The sequence below is a fragment of the Delphinus delphis genome, chromosome 3, assembly GCF_949987515.2.
Source record: "Delphinus delphis chromosome 3, mDelDel1.2, whole genome shotgun sequence".
Taxonomy (NCBI): domain Eukaryota; kingdom Metazoa; phylum Chordata; class Mammalia; order Artiodactyla; family Delphinidae; genus Delphinus; species Delphinus delphis.
In genome coordinates, this window is record NC_082685.1 from 16,075,391 (window position 1) to 16,092,053 (window position 16,663).

Sequence of the window (16,663 nt, forward strand, 5' to 3'; positions counted from 1 at the left end):
CAAATAGAAAAAAAAACAGAACAGACTTAAGCCCTAACATGCCAATAATTACATGAAATACAAATGGTCTATGTACATCAGTTAAAACACAGTGATTGGCAGAATAGATTAAAAAACATGACCCAACTATATGCTATCTAAAAGAAACTCACTTCAAACCTAATGATACCGACAGGTTGGAAGTGAAAGGGTGGAAAATATTTAATATGCAATTATTAATCAAAAGAAAGAGTAGCTATATTTATACCAGATAAGGTACGTCAGAATAAAGAAAATTATCAGAGAGGGGGGACATTACATATAATAATAAAAGGGTCAATCCAACAAGAAGGCATAGCAATCCTAAATGTGTATGTCTCAAACAAAAGAGCTGCAAAATATGTGAAGCAAAAACTGACAGAACGGAAAAGAGAAATAGACAAATCAACTACTACAGTTGACAAATCAGCTACTGTAGTTGGAGACTCTGACATCCCTCTCTCAAAAACTAATACAACAATCAATTAGAAAATAAGCAAGGATACAGAAGGACTCAATAGCACCATCAACAAACAGGAGCCAATCAGCATTTATAGAACACTTCACTAGACAACAGCAAAATGTTTTGTTATTCAAATGGCCACAGAATATATACCAAGACAGACCATACACCGGGTCATGGAAATCCTGGAAGGAGAGGAGAAACTCCCAACAAATTTGCAGGAGTTGAAATAATACCGTGTGTTCTCTGAAAACAATGGAATGGAACTAGCTATTAATCAATAGTAGAAAGGTAACAGGAAATCTCCAAACCCTTGGAAATTTAACACCACACTTCTAAAGTGTGATAAAGAAGAAGTCTCAAGGGAAATTTAAAAATACATTGAAGTGACTGAAAACAAAAATACATTGTATTATAATCTGTGGGACCTTGTTAAAGCAGTACCGTAGCTAAAGCAGGGAAATTTATAGCACTAAAATGCTTACATCAGAAATGCTTACATTTGAGTCTCAAATCAATTATCTAAGCTCCCACCTCAAGAACCCAGAAAGGGAATAGTAAAACAAACCCAAACATGCTAAATGAAGAAAATAATATGAGAGCAGAAATCAATGAAATTGAAAACAGAAAAATAATAGAGAAAAATCAATGAAATAAAGAGCTAGTTCTTTGAAAATATCAATAAAATTGAAAACCTCTGAAATGATTGACAAAGAAAAATAAAGGCACAAATTTTCAATATCAGGAATGAAACAAGGATATCACAGACCCTGCTGATTAACAGAAAGGATGATAAAGTTAAACTACAAATCACTCCACACAAAAAAATTTAACAACTTAGATGAAATGAAACAATTCTTTGAAAAATACATACTACCACAACTCATCCACTATGAAACAGAGAGTATGAACAGCCCTATAACCACTAAGGAAGTTTAATATATAATTAAAATACCACACACAACCCACCCCACCCCCAAACCTTCAGGTTCTTATAGTTTCGCTAGAGTATCCTACCAAATGTTCAAAGAATGAACACTAATTCTATACAATCTCTTTTAGAAAACAAGAAGAGGGGACACTTCCCAATTCATCTTCTGAAGCTAGTATTACCCTGAACAAAACTAGGCAAAGACAGTAAAGAAAACAAACAAAAACCACTGACAGGTATTGCTTCACAGCAAGCACATGAGAAATACGGGCAGGGCGAGCTCCAGTCCCCTGCCCGCGCTCCTGCCAGGTCTCTGCGTGAGTCTCTGGCGTCCTGCCCCAGCCGGGCCAGCTTGGGACGCCCCGTGGATTCGGGGGCTCTTAGGGGCCTTGCGAACCCAGCGGGCCGAGGCCGTCTTTCCCTGGGCCCTGCCGTTCCTGTTGGCTGCAGACGCATACCGCAAGCTCGAGGACGCTGGTGTCCAGTTTCCCTTGACCTTGAGGACCCGGGAAGATCGTAGGAGCCATGGCTATGACTAGCCTCAGATTGCCCAGAGTGTTTTAAGAAAGCCAGATGCCTGGATTGGGCTCTGCAGAGCGCTACGAGGGACACCTTCACATAAACACTGTGCTTCCTGGAATCGATACTTATTATTTGTCTAGTACCAAGTTAAATGCTTCAAATTATAAAACATTTTTCCATAACATTTTCTCACTGAGATTCTCAGGGCTTTTTATATCTCAAGAATATATTTTATGGGCTTCCTTGGTGGCGCAGTGGTTGAGAGTCCGTCTGCCGATGCAGGGGACGCGGGTTCGTTCCCCAGTCCAGGAGGATCTCACATGCCGCGGAGCTGCTAGGCCCGTGAGCCATGGCCGCTGAGCCTGCGCGTCCGGAGCCTGTGCTCCGCAACAGGAGAGGCCACAACAGTGAGAGGCCCGCATACCGCAAAAACAAAAAAAACAAACAAACAAAAAAAAGAATATACTTTCCCATTTTCCATAAGACTCCAAAGTAATGTAAACTCTAAAAGATCCACTAAAAAGATTCTGCAAAAAGTGGAAGATGAAGGGGACTCATGAGATAAGTGAGCAGGAAGAGGAGCCAGAGGACGACACCAGTGCAGTCAGAGACCATAAGGACCTGGACAAAGTAGTGCAGGCTTTCCGATATGATGTTATCCTGAAGACGGGCCTAGATATCAGCAGAAACAAAGTGGAAGATGCATTCTACAAAGGTGAACTCAGGCTAACGGGAAAAAATTATGGAAGAAAAGCAGAACGGTGAAAGTGGGAGATACATTGGATCTTCTAATTGGAGAGGATAGAGAAGCAGAAACAGTGATGAGGATTCTCCTGAAAAAAGTGTTTGAAGAGAAGACCAGCAGTGAGAAATAGAGTGGTGTTACGGCGGTGGAAAAAGTTAAAATTGCCTAAAAAAAGTACACTCAAATAAATGGGATTGCTTTTTAGCAAAAAAAAAAAAAAAAAATCCTTACCAAAATAATAGCTAATAAAATTCAGCAATATATAAACAGAATTTTATACCATGACAAGAAGGAGTTTATTCCAGGGAAGCAAGGTTGGTTCAATATTTGGAAGCCAATCAATACAATCCATAATATTAACAGCCTAAAGAAAATTCATGTGATCATATCAACTGAAGTAGAAAAGGTTTTGACAAATTCAACAATCACACATAATAAAAACTCCAGAAAAACAGGAATTAAGAAACTTACTCAACTTGATAATTTATTTAAAATTTACAGCTAACATTATACTTAATTGTGACAGACTGAATGCATTTCCCCTAATATCGGGAACAAGGCAAGGCTGGATGTCTGTCCCCGCTGCTGCTATTCAACATTGTGCTGGGAGTTCTAGCCAGTGGAATGAGGCAAGAAAAGGAAATAAATGCATAAAAACTGGAAAGAAAGAAAGAAAACTGCCTTTATTTGCAGATGACACGATTGTCTACAGAGAAACTCCAGGAACTGTTTAAAATAAAATAAAAACCCCAAACCCTCCTTAAACTGATGTATGAATCCTGCAAGGTCACAGAAAAGAAAATAAACATTCAAAAATCAATTGTGTTTCTTATACTATAAATGGATGTGTTATCATCAAAATTAAAAATAAAAATTATAATTCCTCAAAAAATGAAGTACCTACATATAAATCTAACAAAACACATACAAAATTTATATGCTAAGAACTACATAACAGTGATGAAAGAAATCAAAAAAATAAGTAAATGGAGAAGCATTCTGCATTCACAGATTGAAAGATTCAGATGATAAAAATGTCAATGCTCCCCAAATTGATACACAGGTTTAACAAAATTCCTATCAAAATCTCAGTTATACCCTTTATAGATATGGACAAGATTATTCTAAAATTCACAGAGAAAGGCAAAGGGACTAAAATAGCTAAAATAATTTTGAGAAAAAAAAATGAAAAAGGAGGAATCAATCTACCTAATTTCAAGACTTAGTATAAGGTACAGTAATCAAAATTATGTACTATTAGAGAGAGAGACAAATAGATCAACGGAACAGAACAGAGAACCTGGGAAAAGACCCACACAAATATGCTCAATGGATTTTTGATAAAGGAGCAAAAGCAATTCAGTGGGGGAAAGAACGTTTTCAACAAATGGTGCTGGAGCAACTGGACGTCCACTGGCAAAAAACATGAATCTTGACCTAAGTCTTACACCTTATACAAAACTTAGAGATCATGGACTTAAATGTAAATGGATCACAGATCATGGATTAAATGTATCATGGACTTAAATGTAAAATACGTACGTAACTATATAACTTTTAGGAAAAAACAGGAGAAAATCTTTGGGATCTAAGACTAAGCAAAAGAGTTCTTAGACTTTACACCAAAAGCATGATCCTTAAAAGGAAAAACTCACAATCTGGACTTAATCCAAATTTAACACTTTTGCTCTACTAAAAACTCTGTTAAAGGGATGGAAAGACAAGTTCCAGAGTGAGAGGATACATTTGCAAAATACATATCCAACAAAGGACAAGTATCTAGAATATATACTGAGCTCTTGAAACAACAGTGAAAAAGTAAATGGTCCAATTAGATCACAGGCAAAAGTCATGAAGAAATATTTCACATAAGAGGATATTCACATGGCAGCTGAGCACCTGAAAAGATGTACAACATTATTAGTCACTAGGGAAATGCAGATTTAAACCATAATGAGATATCACTTATCAGAATGGCTAAAATAAAAAAAGTGACAACAAATGGTGGGAGGATGTGAAAAATGTAGATCAGTCATACATTGTTCATAGGAATGCAAAATGTTACAGTCACTCTGGAAAAGGATGTAGTAGTTCCCTGAAAAACTAAATAGGCACTTGCCATCCAACCCAACAACCGAATGCCTGTGCATTTACCCCAAAGAAATGAAGACCGATGTTCACACAAAACCTGTACACAAATGTTTACAGCAGCTTTATGCAAAATGGCCCCAAACCAGAAACAACCTAGATGTCCTTCAACAGGTAACGGGTTAAACAAACTGTGGTATATCCAAACCAAGGAATTCTACTCAGCACTAAAAAAGGAATGGACTACTGATACATGTAAAACCCTGGCTGAAGCTCCACAGAATTATGCTGATAAATCCATTTATATAATTTTTTTGAAACGACAACATTACAGAGATGTAAAACAGATTAGTGGTTGTCAGAGAAGGATGAGAGCACGGGGTAAAAGAGAAGTGGGTTTGGCTATAAAAGGCAACATGGAGGATCCTCCAGTGAAGCAAATGATCTGTATCCTATATGTATCAATGTCAATATGCTAGTTGTGATACTGTATTATATTTTTACAAGATGTTACCATTTAGTGTAAAAGTACAAGGGATCTCTTGTTATTTCTTACAACTACATGTGAATCTACAATTGTGTAAAAAAATAAATAAACTTTATGTGCACCCATGATCATAGCAGCATTATTTATAATAAAAGGTGTGTCCATCAATGAATGAACAGGTAAACCAAATGCATTACATACATACCATGGAATATTATTCGGCCTTAAAAAGGAAGGAGATTCTGACACATGTTACGTCATGGATGAACCTTGAGGACATTACGCTAAATGAAATAAGTCAGTCGGAAAAAGACACATACCGTGGGATTCCACTTTTATGAGCTATCTAGCGTAGTCAAATCATAGAAAAAGTAGAATGGTGGTTTCAAGGGGCTGGGGGTATGAGGGAATGGAGGGAATTAATTACTTAATTTGTGAGGAATTTCAACTTGGCAAAATGAAAAAACACTGGAGATTGGCTACACAACAATGTGAATATGTTTAACATTACTGAACACTTAAAAACACTACTGTACATTAGAAATGGTTAAGATACTAAATTTTATGTTATGCACATTCTACCACAAATGAATTTTTTTTAAAAACTAAAAAGAAAAAGACCTTCACAATGGTGATTTCTAGTGCACTAGGCAGAAACTGTCCTCAATAGAGTGATAAAACAGCATTGATTTATCAAAATCTACATTTTCCTTTCACAAGATGAATACCAAAGCTCATTAGATATTAAATTCACAGTATCTCCTTGTGTGTCATACTGGTCAAAGGTATCAAGTTTTAATAAGAAATATGAGTTTCATCTCCTTTGGGTCATTTGTGTTCAACAACTACCACAGTACACAGAGGATGCTAAAACACGTGTGCTGAGCACTAGGGCCCATGAGTACAGCACTGAGGGAATAGAGACACCCCATCCCATGTACCCTGGTTAATTCCTTCCTATCCTGAGCCCTCTCCACTCCCCAAGTTTAAAGTCTTATTGAATGCACTGTGCAGACAGCAAACTTGAGATGTGTTTCCTGTGCATCTACTGTCCTTCAGTCTTCCAGCTGCCAGGGAACCAGAAACAAAACAAAGTCCATACCTTCACACAGCCCATTCTTGTGGGAGGAGATGACTCTGTGGTACAGTAACTAAATTTTATGCCAGCCAATGGAAAGCATTAGAAATAAAAATGAAGGGGTATGGTGGGAAACCAAGGCCGAAGGCAGAAACCGGGCTGAAAAGAGGTGGGTGAGAGCACCTGCCAGACCAACACCAGCCCCTATCCTGTGAGGACATCTGAGAAAGTAAGCCTCGTGAGGGAACACGGAAGGGGAAAATGCAGAGGAGGTTCCCTAACAACTCACTGCACGGTTGTGTGACGGTGCTGAAATAATCCGTGCTTTTTTCCTCCATTTCCTAATATTTCTGACATAGCTACTACCGTGATTATTATTAAATAAAAAAAATACCCTATGAAGTAAAAGAGTGAAGAGGTCTCTCTTTTTTCACAGGAAAGGAACTCTAAGATGCCAAGAGGACAACAGACGAGGACTCCAGGGCATTTGTTTTCCACCATCTTTGTCTGCACAAAGGCTCCCAAAGGTGACAAACAGCCAGGACTACACAGGCAGGAGGGATGCAGAAGAGCATCTTACAAACTCATGCCCTTCCTGTATTAGTTTTTCTCTGCTAGGGCTGAACAACCTGTGGGGCAGACAGCAAGCTGGCTGGGGTCCTGGAAAAGCGGCCATGCAGCTTAGAGACAGGCAAATATGGGGTTCTCAAAGACCCTTGAAGAAAACACTCACCGGGGGCAGCTGGAGGGCAGTCACCTGCTGTGCGTCCCTCGAACTCGCTTCCTGAAGAAGGGAAGTGTCTTGCAGGACTGAAAGAGATCAGAAATGGATAGCTCATAAAATCCTGGGTCTCTTTTTTCACCTGTAGAAAGAGGATTACCAGATGATGCACATAAAAAGCACCCGCGGGACTTCCCTGGTGGTACAGTGGTTAAGAATCCGCCTGCCAATGCAGGGGACACGGGTTCGATCCCTGGTCCAGGAAGATCCCACATGCTGCGGGGCAACTAAGCCCGTGCACCGCAACTACTGAGCCTGCACTCTACAGCCCACAAGCCACAACTACTGAAGCCCGCGCACCTAGAGCCTATGCTCCACAACAAGAGAAGCCACCGCAAATCACAATGAAGAGTAGCCCCCGCTCGCTGCAACTAGAGAAAGACCGCGCGCAACAACAAAGACCTAACATAGCCAATGAATAAATAAATAATTTAAGTAAAAAAAAAAAAAAAAAGCACTTGCAAAATAAGGATTTCTGTCACTTTGCTTTCAGACATGTCAGTGGGGGCAGTAACGGGGAATGCCTGGGGTCCAGTTGGCTCTGCCACCAACTAGCTATGTGACTCCCTGAAGGTCCAGGGACGTCAGCTGTATCATCCACAATACAAGGGAAATGAAGTTTAGAGGTCCATGGAGTAAAAGGGGTCAGTAAGAGCTGTTAGCAATTAAGATTACTGTGGGACTCCAGTGTCATATAAATGTATACATTTATAAGTTTATAAATTGCAAAGCTCTTTAAGAAAGACTATTATCTCTATCAGATGCTCCTGGAAGAGCACCTCCCACAGTGCCCAACCACCATCACTCAAAATGTGTACACATTGTAGTACTGGGATCATCTCACTCTCCCTTATCTTGGGCTCCCAAGCGCTTCTGCTACATTCTCATATGATTTCTCTCCCCTGACCAGCACGTGCCCAGGCTTCTGCAAGAAGTGAGCCACATACCTGGTCCATGGTGCAGCCATGTCGAAATGAGCTGTGTTTCAAAAAGGTACCCCTTTCACAGAAGAAGCTGCACTATCACCTCTCAGTTTGGAGAAAATCTGGGAGGTTACCCGCAGCTCATGATGTGAAATCAGTGTCAAAGCTAACATTAGAAGCCAGTGTTCCTCCCCTCTCACACCTGGGACATAAAGCGTTCGGCAAACAGCAGGGGCAGGTGTGGCTATTTGGAACGACAGCCTGAGACAGGAGCCAGCTCAGACCAGCAGTGACACTTGGGTGGGGGTGTGTGAGGAGAATTCCCCACGGAAGGCAGCCTCATCATTCCGCTGCCAGAAGCTCAGGCTAGGTGGGCATGGATTCGAGGAAGGCATGTTTTCATTCTGCTCTCATACCTACCACCTTCTGGGCTATAAAACACAGCCCTACCCTATCTTTCACCATGATAAATGAGCACATCGACACTTTAAAGATTACTTTGGACAGCTTTCAGCCTCTAAACAAAATCTATATTTTGGGGAAAAGCTTCAAGATTAGGAACTATATGGCTTTTACTGGAAGTGCTTCCCAATGATAAATCACCTGAACTTTTAAGGTGTCAATAGCTAACTCTCATCATGCCTACTTCGTCCATTCATTATTGCTCAAGGAAATGGAAGCGCTGACCCTTTTGATCCAAAGCCCATCCATGGTAGCTGGATCATCTCAGAACTTCACCCAGAAGTGAGTAGGCTGCTACAGTTCCTGAAGCACCTCCTCCTCCTGAGGGTCCTGTCATGGCCACCATCAACCTGCATAACCCAGGCTGCTTGCACATGCATTGATATTTGGGCAAATGGTTGTTTCTCATGCCTGTGGTTATGGGCTGAATTGCATCCCTGCCAAATTCATATGTTGAAGTCCCAACCCCCAGTACCTCAGAATGGGACTAGATTTGGACATAGGGCTTTTCAAGAGATAATCAAGTTACAATGAGGTAATTGGGGTGAGCCCTAATCCAATATGCCTGAGGCTCTTATAATAAGAAGAGATTAGGACACAGACACACAGAGGGAAGACCATGTGAGGAAACAGGGAGAAGATGGCTGTCTAGAAGCCAAGGAGAATCAGGTCTTAGGAGAAACCAACTCTGCTGATACCTTGATCTAGGACTTCCAGCTTTCAGAACCATGAGACAGTAAATTTCTGTTGTTTAAGCTGCCCAGTCTGTGGGACTTTATTATGGCAGCCCAAACAAACTAGCACATCTGTCTTGACTTTTAACCAAGGAGAGGCTGGAGCGTTAATTTGATTTGTACAGAAATCAGTATAGTTTCACACATAAAGAAATGTAATATGTAACTTTTAAAAACTGAAAACCTTATTACAATGACAAGGACAACTTCTGTGAATCATAGGAACGCATTCCTGGTCTCCTCATACTTTCTTTTTCCATCTATAACTATAGCACAACTGTAGCATAAGTCTGCCCAAACTAACCCTCACAGCCTACAGGTCATTTCCTTCAAACTGAGAGCACCACTTCTTTCCATGATGATTAATTACTTCAACTAGAAATCATGGGCAGGAATTCCCTGGTTGTCCAGTGGTTAGGACTCCACGATTCCACTGCAGGGGGTACGAGTTTGATCCCTGGTCAGGGAACTAAGATCCCGCATGCTGCACGGCGCAGCAAAAAAAAAAAAATCAAAAAAAACCAAACAAACCATGGGCAGCTCAGGCCCCCTGTTCAGTATTTTATGGGTATCCAGGCATACCTCATTTTATTGCACTCTGCAGATATTACTTTTTTTAAAAACTGAAGGTTTGCGGCAACCTTGCATCAAACAAGCCTACTGGTAACATTTTCCCAAAAGAATTTGCTCACTTCATGTTTCTGTGTCACATTTTGGTAATTCTTATAACATTTCAAACTTTTCCATTATTGTATTTGTTACGGTGATCTGTGACCAGTGATCTTTAATGTTACTATTGTAATTGTTTTGGGGTGCTGTAAACCATGCCCATATAAGACAACAAACTTAACTGATAAATGTTGTGTGTGTTCCAGTGGCTCCCATACTTCTCTCCCTCTCCTCGGGCCTCTCTATTCTGTGAGACACAACAATACTGAAATTAGGCCAATTAATAACCCTACAATAGCCTCTAAGTGTTCACATGAAAGGAAGAGCCGCATACCTCTCACTTTAAATCAAAAGACAGAAATAATTAAACAAAGTGAGGAAGGCACGTCAAAAGCTGAGACAGGCTGAAAGCTAGGCCTCTTGCACCAAACAGCCAAGCTGCAAATGCAAACAAAAAGTTATTGAAAGAAATTAAAAGTGCTACTCCAATGAACACACAAGAAAGCAAAACCGCCTTATCGCTGATATGGTGAAAGTTTTAGTGGTCTGGAGAGATCAAACCAGCCACAACCTTCCCTTAAGCGAAAACCTAATCCAGAACAAGGCCCTAGTTCTCTTCAATCTATTAAGGCTGAGAGAGGTGAGGAAGCGGAAAAAGAAAAGCTTGAAGCTAGCAGAGGTTGGTTCATGAGGTTTAAGGGAAAAAGCCGGTCTCCATAACCTAAAAGTCCAAGGTAAAGCAGCCGGTCTCCATAACCTAAAAGTCCAAGATTTAGCCAAGATCATGAAATGAAGGTGGCTACACTGCACAACAGACTTTCAGTTTAGACAAAATAGCCTTATATTGGAAGAAGATGCCACCTATAGGGCTATCAGAGCTAGAGAGAAGGCAATGCCTGGCTTCAAAGCTTCCAAGGTCAGGCTGACTCTCTTGTTAGGTGCTAATGCATTTGGTGACTATAAGTTGAAACCAGTGCTCATTTACAATTCCAAAACTACTAAAACTTCCCTTAAGAATCATGCTAAATCTACTCTGCCTGTGCTCTATAAATGGAACAAAGCCTAGATGACAGCACATCTGGTTACAACATGGTTTACTGAATATTTTAAGCCCACTGTTGAGATCTATTGCTCAGAAAAAAAGATTCCTTTCAAAATAGTACTGCTTTTTGACTAGTCACCCAAGAGCTCCCTGATGAGATGGACGAGATTAACATTGTTTTCATGCCTGCTAACATAACATCCATTCTGAAACCCACAGGTCAAAGAGTACTTTCAAGTTTCAAGTCTTATCATTTAAGAAATACATTTCACATGGTAATAGCTGCCATGCACAGTGATTCTTCTGACGGATCTGGACAAAGTAAACTGAAAATCTCCTGGAAAGGATTCACCGTTCTAGATGCCAGTAAGAACATTCACGGGAACTCCCTGGCAGTCCACTGGTTAGGACTCGGTGCTTTCACTGCCGGGGCCCAGGTTCAACCTCTGGTTGGGGAACTAAGATCCCACAAGCTGTGCGGCACAGCCAGAAAAAAAAGAACATTCATGGGAAGAGATCAAAATATCAACATTAACAGAAGTCTGAAAGAAGGTGATACCCATCCTCATGGATAACTTTGAGAGGTTCAAGACTTGAGTGGAGGAAGAAACTGCAGATGTGGTGGAAACAGCAAAGAGAACCAGAATTGGAAGTGGAGCTTGAAGATGTGACTGAATTGCGACAATCTCATGATAAAACTTGAATGGATGAGGAGTTGCTTCTTATGGACAAGTAAAGAAAGTGGTTTCTTGAGATGGAATCCACTCCTGGTGAAGATGCTGTGAAGACTACTGAAATGACAACAAAGGATTTAGAATATTATATGAACTTAGTTGATAAAGCAATGGCAGAGTTTGATAGGACTGACTCCAATTTTAAAAGGAAAGATGTTCTGTGGGTAAAATGCTATAAAACAGCATTACGTGCTACAGAGAGATTGTTCGTGAAAGGAACGATTCAATGGATGAGGCAAACTTCATTATGGTCTTATTTTAAGAAACTGCCAGGCACCCCAACCTTCAGCAACCACCAACCTGATCAGTCAGCAGCCAGCAGCATGGACGCAAGACCCTTCACCAGCAAAAACATTTCATCGTGCTGAAGGCTCACATGATAATCCGCAATAAAATATTTTCAATTAAAGTATATACATTGATTCTTTAGACATAATGCTATCGGACACTTAATAGACTACAGTGTAAACACAAATTTTTTATGTACTGGGAAACCAAAATTTCATGTGACTCACTTTATTGAGATTATCTCCACTGGACAGAGCAGGAAACTGAGGCTTGCAGAGTTTAGAAGCATGCCCTGGGTCATACCTGGAGGATTCAAAGCCAAGTGTATCTGCTGCTAAAGCCACCTGACTGTGGCCATTGGTGCATTTTGTACAGATATTCAGACACGTCTAGCCAACATCCATGCTCCAAGTCCTGAAGATACCACCCTATCCCCTAGGAAGCATTTTTATATTTCTTTGCAATATTATAACAATCCTGAGAGCGGAAGTTGTTTGGCTGGGGAAAGAGTGGTTCAGAGAGACAAGAGGACATGGCCATGCTCAGCTCCCCACACAGGCCCTATTGGGACGGCGACGGTGCCCAGCTGTCCCCAGACCAACAAAGCCGAGAGGTGCGCCCTCAAAGAGACAAGATGATGCAGCCTCAAAAACACCTACCCATAGCAGAGGTCCCTCTGGGCAGACCTGGCACCCATGAAGAGGATACTCTCATGAGATTCTGATTGAATTGCTCTAGGGAAGAACCAGACGCTGAAAATGGTTCCAGGCTACTTAGGGGGAAGGAGAGAACTAAAAATGTCAAGAGCTACTTCCAAGTGCACAGGACTAGGTACAAACACCCCTTCCCCACTCCCTTGGGCTCCCTACCTGGGTCCCCGCTGAGCTGGCCCGAGAGTCTGCTTGGAAGCCCGGGGCCCTGAGCCAGGGCCATGGGCTGGGCGTCCTGGCTCTTTGCAAGGTCACTCTGGGGTTCTGCTGGCAGCCGCTCCTGCTCCTGGTCTGGAGGGCTGTCCCCATCGTCAATCACCACGGGGTCTTCACAGTGCTTGAGCTGCAATCCCAGAGAGGGCTTTTCAGAGCTCGGTGGAGAGGTCCCTGGCCAGATGAGGACCAGCAACTGTGCCAGGGACTGGGCAAACCCATCCCTCCCTGGGCCTGCTGACTGTTGACTCTACCACTAGAAGCTCAGTCCCAGCCCTGTACAGGGCTATAAAGTGCGGGGGCGGGGGTAACATAACCATGCCACCAATGAGGGCCTTTAGGGAATGGAATCTGCTTTTTTAGAAAACCAAACTTCAATGTGGGCATAACTGAAGCACATAGCTCTAGATGGAATTCCTCATCCCTGGCCAGGGGACGCGTGACCCCACCAAACCATCAAAGCACAAGGTGGCCCCCCTTTCCACACCTGCTGCCCAGCCCCACTCTCTCCCTCTCCCTTCCCATCCTCCCAGCCAGCCCAGCCCAGCCCCCTCTGCTCACCCATTGCCAGGGTCTCCCCGGCTCTCGTTCCAGTGCCTCCACAGCAGCCACAGCCTGATCGCCACTCTCAGGTTCCTGGGCCCGCACCCAGCCCTGGATCTCCCGGGGCAGGATGGCCAGAAACTGCTCCAGCACCAGCAGCTCCAGAATTTGCTCCTTGGTGTGCCTTTCAGGCCGCAGCCAGCCCCGGCACAGGTCCCAGAGGCGGTGCAGGGCCTCCCTGGGGCCCGCCGCCTCCTGGTAGCAGAAACGTCGGAAGAGGCGGCGGGAGGACTCGGGGCTGGGAAGCTCACCCTGGGGGCTAGGGTTCTCTCCCGGTGGGCTCCTCATTTTCCTGGGCTCCTCACTTTCCTTCGGAGCCAAGACTCGGGGGCACAGGGCTGTGGGCATGATGGGATTTGATGGGGGTCAGCAGCAGAAGACGACCCTATTTCCAAACAGAAATCACTGGCTTCAATGTTCTGGTCTCCTGCAGTAGTTTTTTGGGGGTGGTGATGGGAAAAGTGAAAAAGCCCACAGAGACCAGCCCTTGGGAGAAGCCCTGGGACATGTGAGAAGTGTCAGTGTGGATGATACTTAAACAAAGGGAGAGAAGGAATGACCCCATTCCCAAAAGCATCATTCTGTGATTCCCCTAACTGGGTGACTGGACAAACAAGGCAGGGAGTCCAGGAGAAAATCAGTGGCATTTCAATGTGGCACTGGTGTTCCAAGCATCCCAGGAGATCAACAGGGCCGAATGCAGGAGAGAGATGTAATTAACGCTCTGTGGTACCTTCGGTGTCCAGGTCCTCCTGGAAAGGACCTGAAATGGACGAGCTGAGAAGGCCGCTATCTTGAGGCTTCAGAGCCAACGTCACCGTCCTTGCCCTTGAGACCTTTACAAAATGAGCTAGAAGGACAAAGACAGACATGCACAGGAAAAGTCTTCAAAGCTGATCCAGGAAATTCATCCTGCTGGTGGCTAGGGCTGACGATCAGTGCTAGACCAACACCGACTGAGAATCGGCCTTGCTCAGTGGACTATGCACTGGGAAGCAGGGAATAAAGCAGACAGCCTAGGAGATCCCCAGACAAGAGATGGAGAAAGTCAAAAGAGGCAGCCACATCCCGAGTTTCCTCCAGAAAAATAACATCATGTATTTAAAAACATCTGTGCTTTCAGATGAACCTCCACCCAACTCACTAAAGTCTGAATAGTAAATTTTAGCGTATATTTTACGATGTCTGGACCTTCCACCTGGCCTCCACCCATCTTGCCTTCTCTTCTCTTCAGACCACAATGAAGAAAACCACACACACCTCACAGACCTTTCTCAGGCGGAACAGAGGTTGGGCACTCATGGCACAGCCTCCATATCTGTAGGGTGGGGCTCAGGGGCCCCTCCACCTCCCCAGTGAACACATACAGAGCGACCTCAGAGAGTAGCGGCCACTACTCAAAACTATGGGACCCAGGGAAAATGAATGGCACATGGGGTTGCACACAGTCCCCCCCTCCCACCATAAGGCCTCTGAGATCCTTGGACATGGTCACTTGCCCTCCTCACCAGGTTTATGAGGTTCCCCAGCATGCCAGCACCTTAATCTTAACAGCTCAGTGCCCCCACCCCCCAAGGGTTCCGTGCAAAACGCAGGCCTCATTCCCATTTCACAGGAATACAAGTGTTCTTCACAGAAGAACTGAATGGCAATCAAAAAAACCCAAATCTCTATACCTCTCTGCTTTCCAACATAAAAACAAATACGGACCGGCATAAAAGGACTTTGAGGGTATCTGGCTGGACACGCTACAGCTTGCCCCGCCTCCGGATTTCCTCCAGTGTCTGCTCCTGCATCTGACACCCAATCTCAGCCTTACTCACTTGCCACGTTCCATGAACTCAGCCATCACACACCTGCAGGGCCTCTAGGTTCCTCAGGTCTGCACCCACCCTGTGCCCCACCCTCAGTCAGTACTCAGATACCCGCTCTCGGGCATCTGGCTCTAGGCTCTGCCCATCATCCCTAACCAGACAGCCGTGCTCCTGTCACCCTAGCACCTGGCACATAAGAGTCTCAGAAATGATGTGTGATGAATGAATTAACGTTGGTCCCAAGAGGATCCCACAGGGGGGCGGGGCATGCTTAAAGAAGCTCTAGGCGGAGGAACACAGCTGGATCAGCAGAAAGAGGAGGGGATGGGCATTTTATGGCAGGAAAAAGGGCAAGCCTTTCCTCGCTCCAGATCTCTCTCCCTTTTCCCTCTCTCCCTTTCCCTCCCTACACATACACACATCCACCTCCACTTTACCCAGTTCCCGGCTCCTCACCTCACAGCTTGGAACTCCTTCCCTGCGTCTAACTCAAATCCCTCCTGCGGCGGAAGTCTGCGGCAGCAGCTCCTCATCCTTCCAGCCCGGTCCCCCGGGTGTGCTTCCTGAGGCGGGTTCTCTGCAGAGGCCACTCCGTCCCTGGCTAGCCGAGCCCCCGTCTCCTGCTCATCCAGAAAACCACGGCTCCGCTTAGGAGGGAAGAAATGGTAGCAAATGGAGGCGCCTGAAAAACAACATTTGTGTTGTCTTATCCCCCTCCCCGGAGACTCACCGCACGGCTCCTGGAAGCGAGGCAGAGCGCGCGGGCCACAGAAGCCTGGGCCGCCTGGGCCGCACTCACCGCCGCGCCGCGTCCCAGTTGGCGGGCCGTGCAGGCCTGACCGCCTCCGGAGCCCGCCGGACGCGGAGGAAAGGAAAGGCCGAAGCCCTCCGGCTCCCTCCCCTGGGACACTTCCTGCTCCGCTCTAGGACCGGGGAGGTCTCCGCATCTCAGTGGTTCGCTCCTCCGCCCCCCGGCCGAGGTGTGCGCTGGGGGTGACATCCGACACCCCCGGCCCGGCCCGGCCCGGCCGGCGCGCCCCGCCCTGCCACGCCCCGCTCCGCTCCGCTTGAGACCCGGCCTAGGAGCTTGGCCGGGGGCCTTGTGGGTCAACCACACCGCCTCTGCCCTGCCTCCCCGCGGGCTCGCGCGGGGGGCGCGCGTCGAGGCGGGGCGGGAGGCCGGGTCGTCGAAGGCTCAGCTAGGACCGCGCCTGGAGGCGGGTGGCAGAGCGGGGGGGTGCAGAGAACACGGTCAGCAGGAGGGCTCGCGCGGGTGCGCCCTGCCGTGGACAGCCGCCGGTGTGGGAAGGTTGGCCTGAGGGCTCCTCTCTTCGCTGTTCTACCCCTTCGGACTCCCA

General features: G+C 45.0%; 1 protein-coding gene and 1 pseudogene across 2 annotated transcripts in view; one reads left to right on the forward strand and one right to left on the reverse strand.

Moving 5' to 3' along the window:
* ZNF496 (zinc finger protein 496) overlaps positions 1-16,158 on the reverse strand; it is a 39,857-nt gene extending 23,699 nt beyond the window's left edge. For both annotated transcript variants that reach the window (XM_060008164.1, XM_060008163.1), the window contains exons 1-6: positions 16,105-16,158; positions 15,762-15,987; positions 14,225-14,341; positions 13,450-13,876; positions 12,835-13,018; positions 7,066-7,142 (exon numbers count right to left, since the gene is read on the reverse strand). In XM_060008164.1, coding sequence (XP_059864147.1) covers positions 7,066-7,142; positions 12,835-13,018; positions 13,450-13,839 — 651 coding nt within the window. In that variant the 5' untranslated portion in view covers positions 13,840-13,876; positions 14,225-14,341; positions 15,762-15,987; positions 16,105-16,158. The remainder of the gene's footprint in view (positions 1-7,065; positions 7,143-12,834; positions 13,019-13,449; positions 13,877-14,224; positions 14,342-15,761; positions 15,988-16,104) is intronic.
* Positions 1,938-2,867, forward strand: LOC132422970 (mitochondrial transcription rescue factor 1-like; annotated as a pseudogene).
* Positions 16,159-16,663: the final 505 nt, after the last annotated feature.